Source organism: Myodes glareolus, chromosome 9 (assembly GCF_982192425.1).
Source record: "Myodes glareolus chromosome 9, mMyoGla1.1, whole genome shotgun sequence".
Lineage (NCBI taxonomy): Eukaryota > Metazoa > Chordata > Mammalia > Rodentia > Cricetidae > Myodes > Myodes glareolus.
The window spans coordinates 43,623,126-43,639,114 of NC_142034.1; the positions used below are offsets into that span (position 1 = coordinate 43,623,126).

Below are 15,989 nucleotides of genomic sequence, written 5' to 3' on the forward strand. Positions count from 1 at the left end.
ATGCAAACCTCACAAAGGCCTGAAGGCGAGATAGAACACAGCCTTCCCAGGAAGTCTGAAGTTCAGCTCTCAGACCCCATTAACCATGTAACAAACAGATATAATCCCACCCATACCTGTGAGCCCAGCACCCATGTAACAAGCAGACATAATCCCACCCACACCTGTACCCCAGCACTCATGTAACAAACAGACATAATCCTACCACACCTGTGAGCCCAGCACTTAGGGGAACAGAGACGAGGAAACTTGGGCTCCAGATTCAGGGAGTGCCTGTGCCTCAACGGAAGAGCAGAGACAGAAGTGGGCACTGTATGTCCTCCTTTCACCTCCACCGTGTACACACAGGGTCACACAACAAAAGCAAAGAGAAGGTCGGCGCCACCGGTTTTGGGGAGGGAGCTACACCACAGTGAGAAGCAGGTAGGACCTGAGGTTACGTTTCCTCCCTTGTTAGGAGGGCCACACACTGTGACTGTGGCCAGTGGTTCTCGAATGTAAACAGCAGCGAGCTAGCAGGTGACTGGGTAGGTGGTGGCTGTGACAGAAGAGGGGGTTGTGGGGAGCAGGGCGCTGGAGGCTGCAGTGTGTGAGGACACCAGGGGTGACCTTCTGGCCTGGGCTTAGGTGAATGGTAACACTAGATTCTGACACTGGCACAGGAGGAGCAAGGGGCTTGCACTCTTGGTTTACTGGGTTCCCTATTAATCTGCCTATGCAGACAGATGATCAAACATCCAGAAACTCAGTTCTGAGTTAGTTTTTGCTTAACTGCCTGCCAACGGGTGACTACAGCCCCTCACCAGCATCCCCTTGTTTTGATACCCATAGGCCCATATCTCCCCAGCTCTTCTCACCAGAGGGACTGGGGTCTATACAAGACAGACCTTTAGAACAGACTGGGCTTGGGAGGGACTTGTCTGGGAGACACCATCCCTGGACACCTGGGCATCCCCTCGCCAGACCAACATTTCCTGAATTGAGAAACACTCTCAACAGGTAGTGCTCAGTGATGCTCTCCCTGACAGGTGTGACAGGCTCTGAGGACACAGGCATCCGCTGCAGTCAGACGCCAGTACTGCTTACAGAAACATCCAGAATGGATTCTCCCAGGTCAAAGACCCAGGGTGGTGCCCAGCACCAGGGGCTCCATGGGACCTGGAAGAGGGGCAGACGGCAGAGGCCTACACTACTGCCAACAGGAAAGCATTTTACTGACTCAAGGTGACTCCCACCAAGCAAGCCATGACGCTGGAAGCAATGCTCACACCCTGAAGGGTTCACCTCCCTCCACCCAGCGGGCTTGGCTACAGTCCTGACATCCAGCCACGTACCATCCTTTACCTCCCCAAACCACACTGCTCAGATCCGTATTCCCCACAGGCACACCAGAAGCTCAGAGGAACCAGAAGCTGGCTGGCTTCTTGGTTGCGGTCTCAGGCTGACCCCTAGGGGACAGCTGGAGCACAGCAAGGAGTGGGGTGCCTGGCCCTAGCATTAGGACCCGCCTCTAGCGGGCTCCCTTTGAAGATCCTGCCTCTGAAGAGCTATGGTTTTGCCCCATCTGTTCCAGGAGCCGGAATTCCAACGCCCACTCCCTTTGTAAGGCGGGAACTATCATGCCAGGGACTCACTCTGCCTGGCTGGTTTGGCAACACTCAGGAGCCCACAGGAAGGAGCTGGCCCAGGTCTGACTAAGGCAAACACACCAGGTCACCTACCATGTCCACCACCTCGGCTGGGTGCTCTGGCCAGGCGAGCCACTTGTAGGGCCCAGAGCTGTGTGGGCGACAGAAAGAGGTTTGCCTGGAAGAGGCTTAACCCCCAAAGCCACAAACACATCCATGTTATACATTCCCCCCGGAAAGCGTCAGGGTTGCTGTGATGACTGACGTCCGTCTTTCTGCCTCCCTGGAACTTCTGAATTTTGGAAAACAATAACAACAAAAACATATCACTTTACAAAAAATAATCCTTCCTGGAAGGTATTTCCCCTCTTTACGGAATGCACCATCTTTTCTGGCCGTGCTCGAGAGCGCTTGGCTGTCACAAAAGCAGCAGGAGCCGTGGGGTCATGTCTCTGTCTCTGCTCCTGAGTACCCCTGAGGTAACCCTGGTCTCAGCGCTTCTCTGTTTTCCAACGTCTCAGCACGGGCTTTTGAAATATTGGAACCCAAAAGTAAAGTGGATGAAGAGGCTTACAGGGTAGGGGTGGGGGAAGGGGTGGTGATGGGGGTAGGGGTTGGGGTAGGGGTGGGGGTAGGGGTGAGGATCAGTGCTTTGTGCTCTCACTAAATCAGACCTAGACTGGTTGAGCAAGTCTTGCTTTCCAGCCAAGGAAACTGAGGTTCTGAGATGTTGCGGGGAACTTGCTGAGGTTGTATGGCTGGCCAGTGGCCAAAGTCAGGTATGGACCCCATTTTAAATGATGGTACAGGCTACAGCCTACTCACTCTGCATCCTCCACGAAGGCTGTACCCAAAAGACATCTGGGTCACTTAGTGTCTGTCCCATGTTGGGTGTTCTCTGTCCCAGATCTGGTTCCACTGGCCCCAAATACATGCCCCTCCCCATGCACTGGGCCCAGTAAGGCAGATCTGGAGTCCTTGCTCAGAAGCCCCAGTTATCCTGGCCACTTCTAAGAGGTCTCGTGTTGAGCACAGTCTGGACACCTGACTCCTACCCTGGCCCCACACAGGCTGTGACTTTAGTCTCTGTCACCCTCAAACTGTTAAGTAAAATTCACAGGTGGCCCTTGATGTGGCCAGGTCTATGCACGAAGCAGACCGGAACAAAAGAGCCTGCTTTGTGATGATGTTCACGCCACCAAGACGGAAACTAAGCTGTCGTGTGGCCTTCCCAGAAATCAGGAGTTTTAGCTGGCACAATAAGGAAGTCCTTTGCTCCCTTAACCGTTTCCAAAAGGCAGTTTGATGGGGGGCAATCAGCTTTGTGTCCCTGTTATTCAGTTTCCTCGTTCCTGTGATGGCTAAGCTATGTTTTAGGTTCTAATTACTGCCCTTAAGAGGTCTATAAAACGAAAATGCCTCTAATGTGTAAGCCCTATTTACCCAGGGACAGATAGCTTCCTGGAATGCTTGGGCTGCTCCTAACAAGCCACATGCTTTCACTTCTGTAAGTAAGCTTGGATGTCCCAACAACAGAGGATGTGTGCTTGATCACACATAGGAGGGAGGTACAAAGGCAGGAAGTATGTCAGGATGCATACTTTCCCGTGATTGGACAAAGTTTTGCCTTTATAAGCCCCTGACTAATTCAGGGTCATACTCTGAGCATGAGTATCGGGTATGGACCTGGTCCTGGCCAGTATTTAGAAAAGCATCTTATTTATTAAATTTTATTCATGGTTAGACAGGTGAATCTCTGAAAGACCCCAGACCCATAATAGTTCCCACCTTACAAAACCCACTGTTCTTTTCCTGCGCTAGACCTATGTATTAGACCTGCTGTCTCAGTGACAGAGGCCTGAGAAAAACAAAGAAGGAAGGAAGGAAGGAAGGAAGGAAGGAAGGAAGGAAGGACGGATGGAAGGAAGGAAAGAAGGAAGGCAGGAAGGATGGAAGGAAAGAAGGAAAAACGGAAGGAAGAAAAGGCGGAAGGATGGAAGGAAGAAAGGACAGATGGACAGAAGGACGGTGTTGCCATGTATCCAGGAAGATCTCCTTTTAGCTAACTCTCTCTGGAAACACCCTCCCCCACACACCCTGCAATGGCCCTTTCTAATCTAGGTGCTTCTGGTCAGGCTGACAGGATCAATCATGATAATCTAGGAAACACTCGCCACCAGGCTACACCCCAGTCCTGATCATCACAATCGTTAGATTATTCAGTTTTCTTTTTTATTTGGTTTTTCGAGATGGTTTCTCTCTATGTAGCCCTGACTGTCCTGGAACTAGCTCTTGTAGACCAGGCTGGCCTCCAACTCACAGAGATCTGCCTGCTTCTGCCTCCTGAGTGCTGGGATTAAATGCATGAGCTACCACCGCCTGGCCAATTTGCCTCTTGATAGGACCTTGGCCTTTTCCAACAGTCTGCTTGGTCACCCTCAGCATTATGCGGCCCCTTATTGGTGTCCTCCCCATAGAAGCTCACTTGGACTCCACCACCCAGAAGTGTCCAGTGAACCCGGTCATCAGCTAATGTGGTCCTAGGCTTCTTTCATTTTCCAGCAGGAAGCGGCCTCTGGAAAAAATACTAACCCAGAGCCAGAGAGGTTTTGGAGCTGATTTGGGTGAGAAGTCAAAATAGTCCTCCTCTAGCCAGAAGGTTCCCTAGAGACCATAGATAGTGCATTTTAAATGGTCTCTGCAGTACAAAGCTGTGTTTGCAAAAATAGTTCAATGTTTTATAAACACATCATTTGGTAATAACAGGGGAATGAATTGAAAGATAATGGAATATATATATGTGTGTGTGTGTATATGTATATATTTGCGTGTGTATGCACACACACACACACACACACACACAGTATATTTATGTGGGAGTAAGTGTGTATAGAAGCCAGGAGACTAGAAAGGGGCCCACAAGAGGGAGCAGCAGAGTCTTTAAGGGAAAGGGGCAGGGAGAGTAACAGAACATAAGCAATGTGAAAGTAAAAAGGGGGGCACTAGGGACAGAAGTACAGAGGTGTATTATTTGTGTTTTAATAAGTAAGGCTTGCCTGGAGAGCAGAGGACAAAGCAGCCACACTAGTCAGTCAATCAGACCAGGAAGTGGTGGCACACACCTTTAATCCCAGGACTCGGGAGACACCTCAGTTCAAGGCCACCCTGGGCAACACAAGATTGGATCTGTCTAAAAGGGAGGTGGTCCCAGCACTTGAGATCACACACCTTTAATCCCAGCAGAGAGGTGGAGACAGGAGGGACATAGCTGGGTGGAGAGAGGAACATAGAGGGGAAGGTCAGGAACTCAGTGGAGTGTGGAGTCTGAGCATTGGTAGAGGTAAAAGGTCTGTCTAGTGGTTGGCTGCTTTGTTTTTCTGATCTGCAGGTTGAAACCCAATATCTCTCTCTGGGTTTTTATTTTTCATGCTACACAGAAAGTTTACGTGGGTATGGGGGAACAGAGAGAGTGGGGAGAGGAGGATGAAGGTCAACTATAAGCAAGGATAAACGAAAATACAAAATAAAATTGGAAGAAAGTCCTGGTATTTAGTGTCTGTGATGGCTGTTCTTGGTTGTCATCTGGACACACCTGAGAAGAAGGGCCATCCTCACCCGAAGGTCTGCCTCCGTCAGATTGAACTATGGGCACGACTGTGGGGCATTTTATTGATTCCTCATTGATGGAGGAGGGTCCGTCGTGGTGCTTATCACAGCAGCAGAAAGCAAGGAGACACAGAGCTTCTGGAGCCCTCACTATTGCTGATAGGAGTGCCGTTATGTCTAAGCACTTCCTGTTGTCCACACCTGAGCTTAGGCCAGTGAGGTGTCTGAAGGCGGTACCTCTCGATGCCGCAGGCTGGGATTGGTCACAGAAAGACCGCACTAGGGATTTTCAGCCCCTCCAACTCCCCATCTCTAGGTGGAAGAGGGAACTAGAGTCTGGGTTATGAAAACTAATTTTAAAATTAAAAATTTTTCATTACAGATTTATTTTGTGTGTATGTGTGTGTGCGCGCACGCACGCACGCACACACACACACACACACACACACAAGCACAGACGCAGTGGATCAAGAGAAAAGGAAAAACTCCCCACCCTGCCCATCTGACCTCAAGTCCATGGTTCTCTCCAGGGACTCAGTTTCTCCTCAGCACCACCAGTAAGGTGGAGGAAGTGGCCCCGGTTCCTATCCCACCATGCCTTCTTAAGGGATTGCTATGTGGCCCAGGCTGGTCCCAGACCTGTGGCAATCTCCCTGCTTCAGCCTCCACAGGGCTGGGATTAGAAGCATGTACCACCATCTCCCAAAATGCGTTCCTGACTTGGATGCCAGAGGCCATCCGAGGAAGTCCCAGTCCTTCTAGAGCCTGCAGAGCCAAGCCCAGGTGCCAATAGCAAGAAGGACAGTCAAGGGCAGGGGGCACTGAGCCACAGCCCTTACCTGCTCCACACAGTCTGGGATCTCTGGGGAACACGGCAGGGTCCCCGCGCTCTCCACTGACAGCACATCCTTCAGCAGCTCCTCGCACCCTGTGGACAGACAGACAGACAGACAGACAGTGAGTGGTATGAGCCTCAGCCCACATGGCTGTCCTTTCTGACTAAGGGGCCGTGGAGGGAACGGATGGAGGAAGCAGGTAGCCCATGTCTCCAGCACAGTGGCGGGAATGAGATACCCGGCTGTATGGGGGCTGGTTCAGGGCACGGGATAAGGTGTCCAAAAGGCATGGGAACTCCCATAGGACTCCCAGTGGGGACAAAGAGAGGGGCACTCACAAATGCAGAAGCAGGCTGAGTGCAGGGAACACAGGCTAGGAAGTACAGGGGCTACCTGCATGTTCCCTACCAGCCCCCCAAATCCTAGACTCTTAGGAGTCAGCAGGCTCTTACACCCTCCTGACCCAGCTACACAAGCGGCCTCTCGGCTGGTTAGACTGGACCAAGGGACTCAGTACAGGCACAGGGCAGGAGTGGTCTGAGTTGGCCCACAGAATCAAACAAATCCCTACAGAAAATCTTAGCAGGGGGTGGTGGTGGGGTTCTGTGCTGCCTCAGCTCCCCAAGTGATCTTCTGCTTCCCTCTCACTTCTGCTTCAGAATGGAATTCTTGCTCTTCCCTACTTTGAGAGGATGCTGCAGAGATGTGCTTGCCCAGACCTCAGCACAGAAGGGAGAGCCTGGCCTCCTTCACTGCTGACAGGATGCCTCTGGAAGTAGTTGCATGCTCTCCTGGGGCCAGGGGAGCCTCAGAAGGCATCCTGACTGCTCAGGGGCTGGAGGGGGTGGTGATGGAAGGTTGAGTACCAAAATTCTGATTTCTAGGACTTTGTCAAAACTGACCTTGGAATTTTGAAAGAAAGAAAGAAATGGGGGAAGGGAGGAAGGATTAGGAAGGGCTAAAAGGAGAGGGGGCAGTTAATAAATAAGGGACCCCTAGGAGGAAAGAGACATGGCAGCCACTCCATCCAGCTGTTGCCAGAACTGGATTCATTTCACTATTTTTCCCCCTCCCATCGTTGGCAATGGAGCCCAGAGCTTTGCACTGGTTAGGCAAGGGCTCCACCACTGATTGAGCAAACCATAATCCCTTAACCTCCCTTACCCCTACCCCCATGCTGGAGCTGAAGTGGGAAGTCTAGGGAAACTCCTGTGGATGGAGCACAGCCTTCCTAGCAGCAGAGAGGGGAAAAGGGAAGCTGAGAAGAGCCATTTCCCATGGGGACAGAAAGGTCAGCCTGCCCCTGGTGGTGGGGCCCTGAGGGTTCAGAGAGAGCCATAGCTCCAAGCACAACACATGCCCAAGACCTTGAACAGAGCCCATTTCTGGGACCCACCCTGGGCTCTGGGACCTCTGTGTGTTGGCCTCCTAGACAGATAGGACCCCAAAGAGGACCTCACCTTTCATGGCGAACACTCCTCGGCAAAAGTCCTTGAAGTTGATTCTGCCCAGGTCATTGGGATCCAAACACTTCACAAGTTTTTCCACCTTTGGGAAGGAAAAGAGGACCTGTGTGAGGCTCCATGGACACCCCAAGGGCCCAGGTGGAACGGAGGGGGTGGCGCTCACCAATTAAGCCAAAAGGACCAACTTAGTCTTTTCACCTGGGGTCATGTTATTCCCCTCTGCTTAGGACTCAGGTTGGATAGAGGGTGGGGGTGGGGGAGGGGAGGTGGAGGGAGGGAGGGATAGAGGGTGGGGGATGGGGGAAGGAGGGCTAGAGGGTGGGGATGGGGGAGGAGAGGCCAAGGAGGGGGATAGAGAATGGGAGAGGGGAGGGAGAGGGAGGGAGGGAGGGAGGGAGGGAGGGAGGGAGGGAGGGAGGGAAGAAGAGGGAAGGTAGTGGAAACTGGGATTGGTATGTAAAATCAGAAAAGAGAGGTTGTTTTTTGTTTTTAAAGACTCAAGTAAGAAAAAGAGGGCCTCATCCGTGAAGGGTGTGGTCCCATAGGCTTCTCCAAACCCTGCTCCAAAGACAGCAGCTGAAAGCCAACACTCTGCTACCAGGTTCACTGTTTTGTAGAGTCCGGCTGTGTAGCCCAGATTGGCTTAGAACTCAATTCTCCTGGAGCTACGTCCCCAGCCTATGAAGTTCAGCTTCTTGACTTTTTTCCCAAGTTAGCTTGTACCTTAGGAGCAGCTTTCTAAAATATCCATCCATCCATTCATTCATTTATTCACTTACTCACACATTTACTCATTCATTAAACTGAGCACTGAGCGCCTCCCACTGCCTGATACTTGACTGACTTGACAGGCGACGGTGGTAGCTAGCTAGTTACGCATGGTCACACAGACACACACCTACAGTCATGCACCTCATTACATGGTCACACGGACACACACCTACACTCATGCACCTCATTAGGTAGCTCCCTCCCCCATCACCACCATCTTTGAAAACCTTGGTAGGGTGAAACTTTCTGGTGACACAGTTACTCTGGGGTTACCCATGCTTCGTAAGCAAGCCCAATAAATTCAGTGGCTCCCCAAGCTGTACTTTGGTTTGTCGCTGGTGCCCTACCGGATGCAGAGCAAGTGTTTGTGTCTACGTTTCTCGGGAAAGGGTTCACAAAACAAGGACACGCTCTTTCTGGCATGCCCTCTGGCTATGCTGCAGGTGTTGGTATGAGAGCATGCTGGGAACACAAACCCAGCACGCAGGACAGAGATCACAGGCAGGCCTGCCATCCCTCCTACTTTGTTAGTGGCTTGTGCCAAAGTACAGGCAGGTGGGAAGACTCATCTGCTCCCAGACGTTTCCTGCACAGGATGCTTGTCCAGCACAGCAGCTACAACAGGCATCCGAAGCCCTGGCCTCGGCGCACGGCAGTAGTCGCCCAGCAGGCTTCCGTGAGCACAGCCCCTACGCAGCCACCTCTCCGTCCCTGTGCATGGTGACGGTGTGTACCTCTATTCCAGTTAGCCCTGCTTTTCCACTCTGCCGGGTCTAAGGCTGAGGGATAACCCAGGGGCTGCACAAGGTCCTAAGAAGTCTCTGAACCTGGTACCTAGAGGACTATCCCTTGGATCCAGGCATCCCCAACTACAAGGTTAGGATGCTAGAGCAGAGGTCCAGAGATGGAGGAAGTCCCAGTCCCCTCCCCTCAGTCTCCATGGGGCTGCAGAAGTTCAGGTAAGAGGGAAGAGGCTTTTGCCAGCTCAGGCACGGCCAGAGCACACTGGGCATTGCAGCTGTCGGCCCCACCCCACCCCCACTACCATGAAAGCCACTGGCATTGCCAGGCAATGACGCAGCTTCTGAGAATAGTACTTCCCAGGTGCCACCTGCAGGCTGTGGGGGAGCTCCCCCACAGCTCCAGCTGGTCACCCTCCTCCTCTCCTCCTGCTACCCCCTCCCCACCGTACAGAGAGCCTGTGAATGTAAGGAGGGCCTGGAGTACCCAGATCCCCGCACCCCCAGTCTCTAGGACCTTACTCCTACAACCTTCCCCAAGGTCAGGGGCTGTGCTTTAATCATTTTGGGAACAAGTCCAAGGCATCTACTCCAGAGTGCTAGGTGACTGAGCTCCAGCCCCATGTGCTAGGAGGGACAGCAGGGTTTTGTAATCCACAGGGCTAGGAGTCTTTAATCCCCAAGTCCCTAACGGCTAGGGCCTGGGGACATCACTGGGTCAGGCTGTACCTCCTCTGACTCCAGAGAAAGCTAGGACAGGTGTGGAGGCTGAGGGTGTCTGATGACAGGTAGATGTCAGTCAGGTTCTAAGGACCACCACATAGTCCACAGCAGTGGTTCCCAACCTGCCTAAGGCTGAGACCCTTCCTCATGCTGTGGTGACCCCCAACCATAAAATTATTTTGTTGCTACTTCATAGCTGTAATTTTGCTACTGTTATGAGTTGTAATTAAATATCTGATATGTAGGATATCTGATATGGATCCCTATGAAAGGGTCGTTTGACCCCCAAAGGGAACGCAACCACAGGTTGAGAACCTAAAGGTGTGTTCCAGGCTGCAGTTAGGGGCTGACAGTTTTTGTGACTCCCTTCTTCCACGAAGCTCTCAAGGATGGCAGTCCTAGGGTAGCAGTCACGAAAACTCTAAGGCAGCTTTGTGGAGACACTGTACTTAGTAAGTTTCTGTATCGCATGCAGTTCACATTCATAAAGACCACAGCAGTGTTCGCAATGGCTTTTTAAAAAAAATTTGTTTATTTATACTTTACGTACATTGGTGTTTTGCCACAAGTGTTGTGGTCTCCTGGAACTAGAATTACAGACAATTGTGAGCTGCCATGTGGTTGCTGGGAATTGAGCCCAGGTCCTCTGGAAGAGCAGTCAGTGCTCTTAACCACTGAGCCATCTCCCCAGCCCCGCAATGGCTTTTTAAATGAGACTCCAGCAGTGTCATGTAGAAAGGGCTGAAAACCCCGCACTGTGAGCCATCTACACAGTAGCTGCTATGACAGTCCCCACGCTACGGTTGAGGAAACTGAGGCTCAGGGAAATTAAGCCACTTAGGCAGTCACCAGCAGTGGGAGCTACCAAACCAGGTCTTCCTGACCCTAGAGTACCAGCAGCTACAAACCATTGCTACTCCGCCCTCTGCAGCAGAGGCCAGAGTCGGGCTCTCTCACCAGCCTGCGTGCACGCGGTACCCTCTGCGTGTGAAGACAGCTCTCGCTGGGGATGTCACTCTGTGGCCTGTGTGTGCAAACCCTGGCCTCTATCCCTCACCTGGTCCAAGAAATATACAGGTGCTGAGGATGGTATTTGAAGTCAGCCTAGGCTACAAAAGAGACCCTGTCTCAGAAAACAAGCAAAACCAGTAAACCCAAACCACACAGAAAGGGGAGCCGGGGGATGCCTGACTTTGACACTGGCAATCTGCAGTGCATCGGGGCTGTGCCTGCTGACAGGGCAAGGAAGCCAAGTCCCAGGAAGGGGAAGGGGCTCCCTCATAGCGGGGAGTACAGTAGATGGCACCGAGCCAGCATGTGTGGATGCCAGGAAGTCCTGGGCTCCTCTGGCTCCCATGAGAGGAGAGAGTCAGCTCCAGGCCTGGCAGGGATGGTGGGAACAGCTGAAGTGTGCACAGCTGGACCAGCAGCTTGCTGCCAGGGCGACTGGCAGAGGAATACTGATCTTTCGTACTGGGAACCGTTCAATCCCCAGGCTTCCCCTTCTATTTCTGGTGCTCTTCTCTCCAGGCTGGTCTTCTCCATTCATCCCCAGAGGCACATCTCTCTGATGGGAGGACGCTGTGAGCCACGCTGTGGTCTGCTCACCAGCAAGAGCTCCCCCTGACCCCGGCTGGCCTCCCACGCCTCCCCCATGCAGGCCTGGCAAGGCAAGCCAGGGAAGGCTAAGCAGCCCTCTGTGCCTGGAGGCCTCAGCTGCCTCTCTGGACACGGAGAGAAGCAGGCTTAGCTTGTAGCTCTCAGCGCCTCGAGGTGCGGAATAAATGTTAGCTATTTCTACTGAGGTGAGCACAGAGCAAGCACCTTCGTTCCAGGCCCTGTTCGCTCACTCTGCAGACATCAGTTCAGCCTCACCAGTCTCTGGATCCTGGACAGAATTCTTATTCCCATTTTACAGATGAGGAAATACACAAGTCTCAGGCATTCGGGGTTAAGGTCATACAACCATGAGGAGACAGCTGTGCCCAGGCAACCTCCAGTAATGACTGCTACTGAAACGATTATGATCATTTGTGAGGAAAGGGGCTTGCTCCAACTACAGAAAGAACAAAAATAAGAAATTTTCACTCGAAAAACTGGCACCAGTCTAGAGAACCTTTGCTTAAGAATTTGAATATTAAAGAAAAAATTACTGCTAAAAGAAAGGTTGCCGCCTAGCATCCCAGACAAGCTGCAGACTTTAAATCTGTTAAGAGATGCCCGCATTAACATCCGAGGAAGAAGGGTGTGGTGGCATGTGGTGTGACCTCCAGCAGAACAGTCGCTAGTTCTGGTTCTGCCTAGTCCACACAGGGAAATCTGTTTCAAACCAAACCCCTAAACACAAGTAAAACCAACCAAGGAAGATGCCGGATTCTGGGGGAGCTACAATGAGCACCCTAATTCCGTCTCTCCCATTAACACTGCTGAGCACCACAGGAGGATTTAAGGAGCTAAGACTCTACAAGGTGGACTGAGGGAAAACAAAAACTAGAATCTGGGGGTTTCTCTTAGCTTTTCCTTTCCTGAGCTGCAGATGAGAAGAGAGGGGACTCGGAAAGAAGCCCTCTTTCTGATGCAAAGCTGGGTAGTGTCTCATCCAAGACACGAAATAAGGAAAATGCCCACTTGTTCCTTTCTCTCCCTTTCTCCTGTGTGTCTGATGTCTGTCTGTCTATTTTGCGATTTTGTGTTTGCCTTAGGTCCCAAAGCTGAGTGGTGGCCGCAGTCACCCAGTCTGTGTGTGTGGCAGTGGTGGAGTAGTGGGGGACAGATGTTGAGTGAGGGTGAAGTAGGAAAAGGAGCCCCTGGGAACTGGACCTGGCAGGACACGAGGAAGGCGGAGCTCGGGGGTGGATGAGGACCCTTAGAGCTGAAGTCCTGAGCCCTGCCGGGAGCTGCCTGTGTGAGCTGCTAGCCAGCAGGTCAGCCCAGAACTGAGCTGCTGACTGAGGAGTGGAGTGGCCCAGCCCCGGCTGTGTATCCCTGGGGAGGCACAGAAGAGCATGGTAAAGGCCTTGGGGAGTGAGCTGGCTAAGTTAGAACAGCTGCTTGCAGAGGGCAAGGGGGGAAGCCGGGTTTCAGCCTAACTGGACTAATTTCCTAATTAAACACAACCCCACACCATGCTAACAGGACCTAGTCTCATAGCCTTCAAGACGGCCGGGCATAATCGAAATTATTCAAAGCACAAACAGGAAAAGATAGTAATACCGTGTCCTGGAAAAGACTACCAGATAGCTACCGGCCCAAGATGATCCAGCTGTCAGCAGTTATCAGCAAAGGCTTGTTGTGTTATTTTGATTCGGGGACTGGAAATTAAAATCAGGGTATCAAAAGTATTTTAAGGGCTGGTCTGAAGGTAATAAATAAATAAATAAATAAATAAATAAATAAATAAATAAATAAAAAGTATTTTGAGGCAGTTGACACAACCGCCCTCCATGAAGCACTGGCGAAGTTGTTTTACGATGATTTTACTTTACTGTTTAATTACTTGTGTGTGGTGGGGGTGGGGAGGTGGCGTGCACACAAGAGTGCAGGTTCCTGCAGAGCCAGAGAGAGCACCAGTTCCAGCCTTCCACTGTGTGGACCCCAGAATTGAACTCGGGTCACCAGCCTTTGCGACAAGCATCTTTAACAGATGAGCCATCTCACAAGCCCATGATTAAAATCTTTTAGCAAGGGAGCTGTAGAGACAGCTCAGCAGTTGAAAGTACACACGGCTCTAGCAGAGGACCTGAGTTCAGTGCGCAGCACCCGCATCGGGAGGCAGATCACAGCTGCCTGGAGGTCCAGCTCCAGGGGTTTGACGACACCTCTAGCTTCTGCAGGTGCCACACTAACAAGTGCTCGTGTGCGCGCACAAACACACACATACACACACACACACGCACACATGCACGCACACACACACACATATGCATAATTTTGTGGTTGTTGTTTTGTTTGTTTGGTTTTTCGAGACAGGCTTTCTCTGTAGCTTTGGAGCCTGTCCTGGAACTAGCTCTTGTAGACCAGGCTGGCCTTGAACTCACAGAGATCCACCTGCCTCTGCCTCCTGAGTGAGTGCTGGGATTAAAGTCGCGTGCCACCACCACCGGCTTGCATAATTAAAAATAATGAAAAAAAAGTTTTTAAAAACCTCTTACTAAAGTAAGAATAGTCCTATCCCAGAGAAATGAAACCCTATTTACAGACACATGAACGGTGCTTGAATGACGTCTACAGCAGCTTTCTATGTAACTGTTCCAATCTCGAAGCATCTTAACTTTCCTCCAAATGGGTGGTAAGGGAAGTGCACTGTGACAGGAAGGCACACACCAGGGATGTGTCTGGGTGACTCCAATGACATGACTCGGTGGGTAAGAGTTTGCTGAGCAAGCATGAAGACCTGAATTAGAACTCCCAGCACTCACATAAAAAAGCAGGGCATGGCCACATATACCTATAGTCTCAGCATCAGGGGGCCAAGAGGGACAGACAGACCCTGTCCAGCTGGCCTAGCTGGAAAGATTCAGGTCCACTGAGAGACTCAGCCTCATGGCAGTGAGGTCAAGAGTGACAGAGGAAGACATCACTGTCCTCTTTTGGCCTCCACATGAACACGCATGGGCACATGCACCCACGCTCATGTGTGAGCAACGCACACACATGTTATTTTTTAAAAGAGGAGGCTGGAGAGGTAGCTCCTGAGTAGGAGTGCTGACTGCTCATCCAGAGGAACAGGGTTCAATTCCCAGCACCCTTATGTGCAGTGTGATGCTTTACTCTTTTGTCTTTTTTGGGGGGCCCACCACCAAGCTCCCAAGTAAACACATACGGAACACGAAGGGTTATTCTCGGTTATGAATGCCTGGCCTTGGCCTGGCTGGCTTCTGACTTCCTTCTCTCCTCGTTTTCCTTCTGCTCCTTCTTTTCCTTGTTTCTTCTTCTATTTATAGTCTCTGCCTCCCAACCCCACCTATCCTTACTCCTGCCTCGCTATTGGCTGTCCAGCTCTTTATTAGGACCATGAGGTGTTTTAGACAAAGAATCACAGCTTCACAGAGTTAAACAAATGCAGCATAAACAAAACAACACATCTTAAAATAATCTTCCCCAGCACATACGGTAGCTTGCAAACATCTGTAACTCCAGTTCCAAGGGACCTGACACCCTCTTCTGGCTCCCACAGGTACTGAATACAAATGGTGTACACACATACACACACATACACACAGGTTAAACACCCATATACAGATAATACAAATAAATAGGGCTAGAGAGAAGGCTCCATGGTTAAGAGCACTTGCCTTACCAGACGACCTGGGCTCAATCCCAGCACCCATACGGTGGCACACCTATCTATAACTCCAGTTCCAGGGGATCTGTCTTCTGACCTCCACAGACACCAGGCAAGTGGTATATAGACGTACATACAGGTAATACACGTATACATATAAAATCTTTAAGAAATTAAGAGATGGCTCATCCAGCTGCTGATCCCAATGATTCTGTCCTCAGAAGCACTTAGGACGAGGGAAGCGGCCAGAATGGAGGTCTGAAGGCATGCCTGTGAGAACTCACGTACAGAACATAGAACGGGCGCAGCAGAGGTCCCTGGACCAGCAGTACAGGGTGCTGGGAGCTAGCTAGCAGAGGGGAAGTAGGTATAGCAAAAACAGTATAGGGAGCGGGGAGAGAGGAAATCCAGCAAAGGCAGGTGGCCTGGGATGGCTAAAGCAAACCATAGCTGTCCCTGAGATCTGAGATCTGAGGCCTGAGGCTGGACATGGAGCTAAGATGGGAGACTGAGTTAGATTCCCCTGCATGAAGTGGATTTGGTGGCCCCTTGTTACTTCAGCACTGAGGAAGAGGAGGAGGTCAAATTTATCTAGGGTCTGAGGCCAGGGCTGGCCTCAGGCTGGCTGCAGTGTTTTATTCCAACAGCGTGACCATCTAGCTGTTGGCAACTCCTCTTTCTCTGAGCTCTCTCTCTGCAGCCTAGAACAGTGATTCTCAACCTGTGGGTCACGACCCCTCTGACAAACCTCTATCTTTCAAAATATTTACATTATTATTCATAACATAGCAAAATTACAGTTATGAAGTAGCAACAAAAATAATTTTAGGCTGGGTGGTGGTGGCGCACACCTTTAATTCCAGCACTCAGGAGGTAGAGGCAGGCAGATCTTTGTGAGTTGGAGGCCAGCCTGGTCTACAAAGTGAGTTCCAGGA

The 15,989-nt window shown here is 51.2% G+C and overlaps 1 protein-coding gene across 2 annotated transcripts in view; it reads right to left on the bottom strand.

Moving 5' to 3' along the window:
- Rab11fip4 (RAB11 family interacting protein 4) overlaps positions 1 to 15,989 on the bottom strand; it is a 112,078-nt gene that overhangs the window by 73,161 nt on the left and 22,928 nt on the right. For both annotated transcript variants that reach the window (XM_085695481.2, XM_085695480.2), the window contains exons 2-3: positions 7,531 to 7,618; positions 6,074 to 6,162 (exon numbers count right to left, since the gene is read on the bottom strand). In XM_085695481.2, coding sequence (XP_085551607.2) covers positions 6,074 to 6,162; positions 7,531 to 7,618 — 177 coding nt within the window. The remainder of the gene's footprint in view (positions 1 to 6,073; positions 6,163 to 7,530; positions 7,619 to 15,989) is intronic.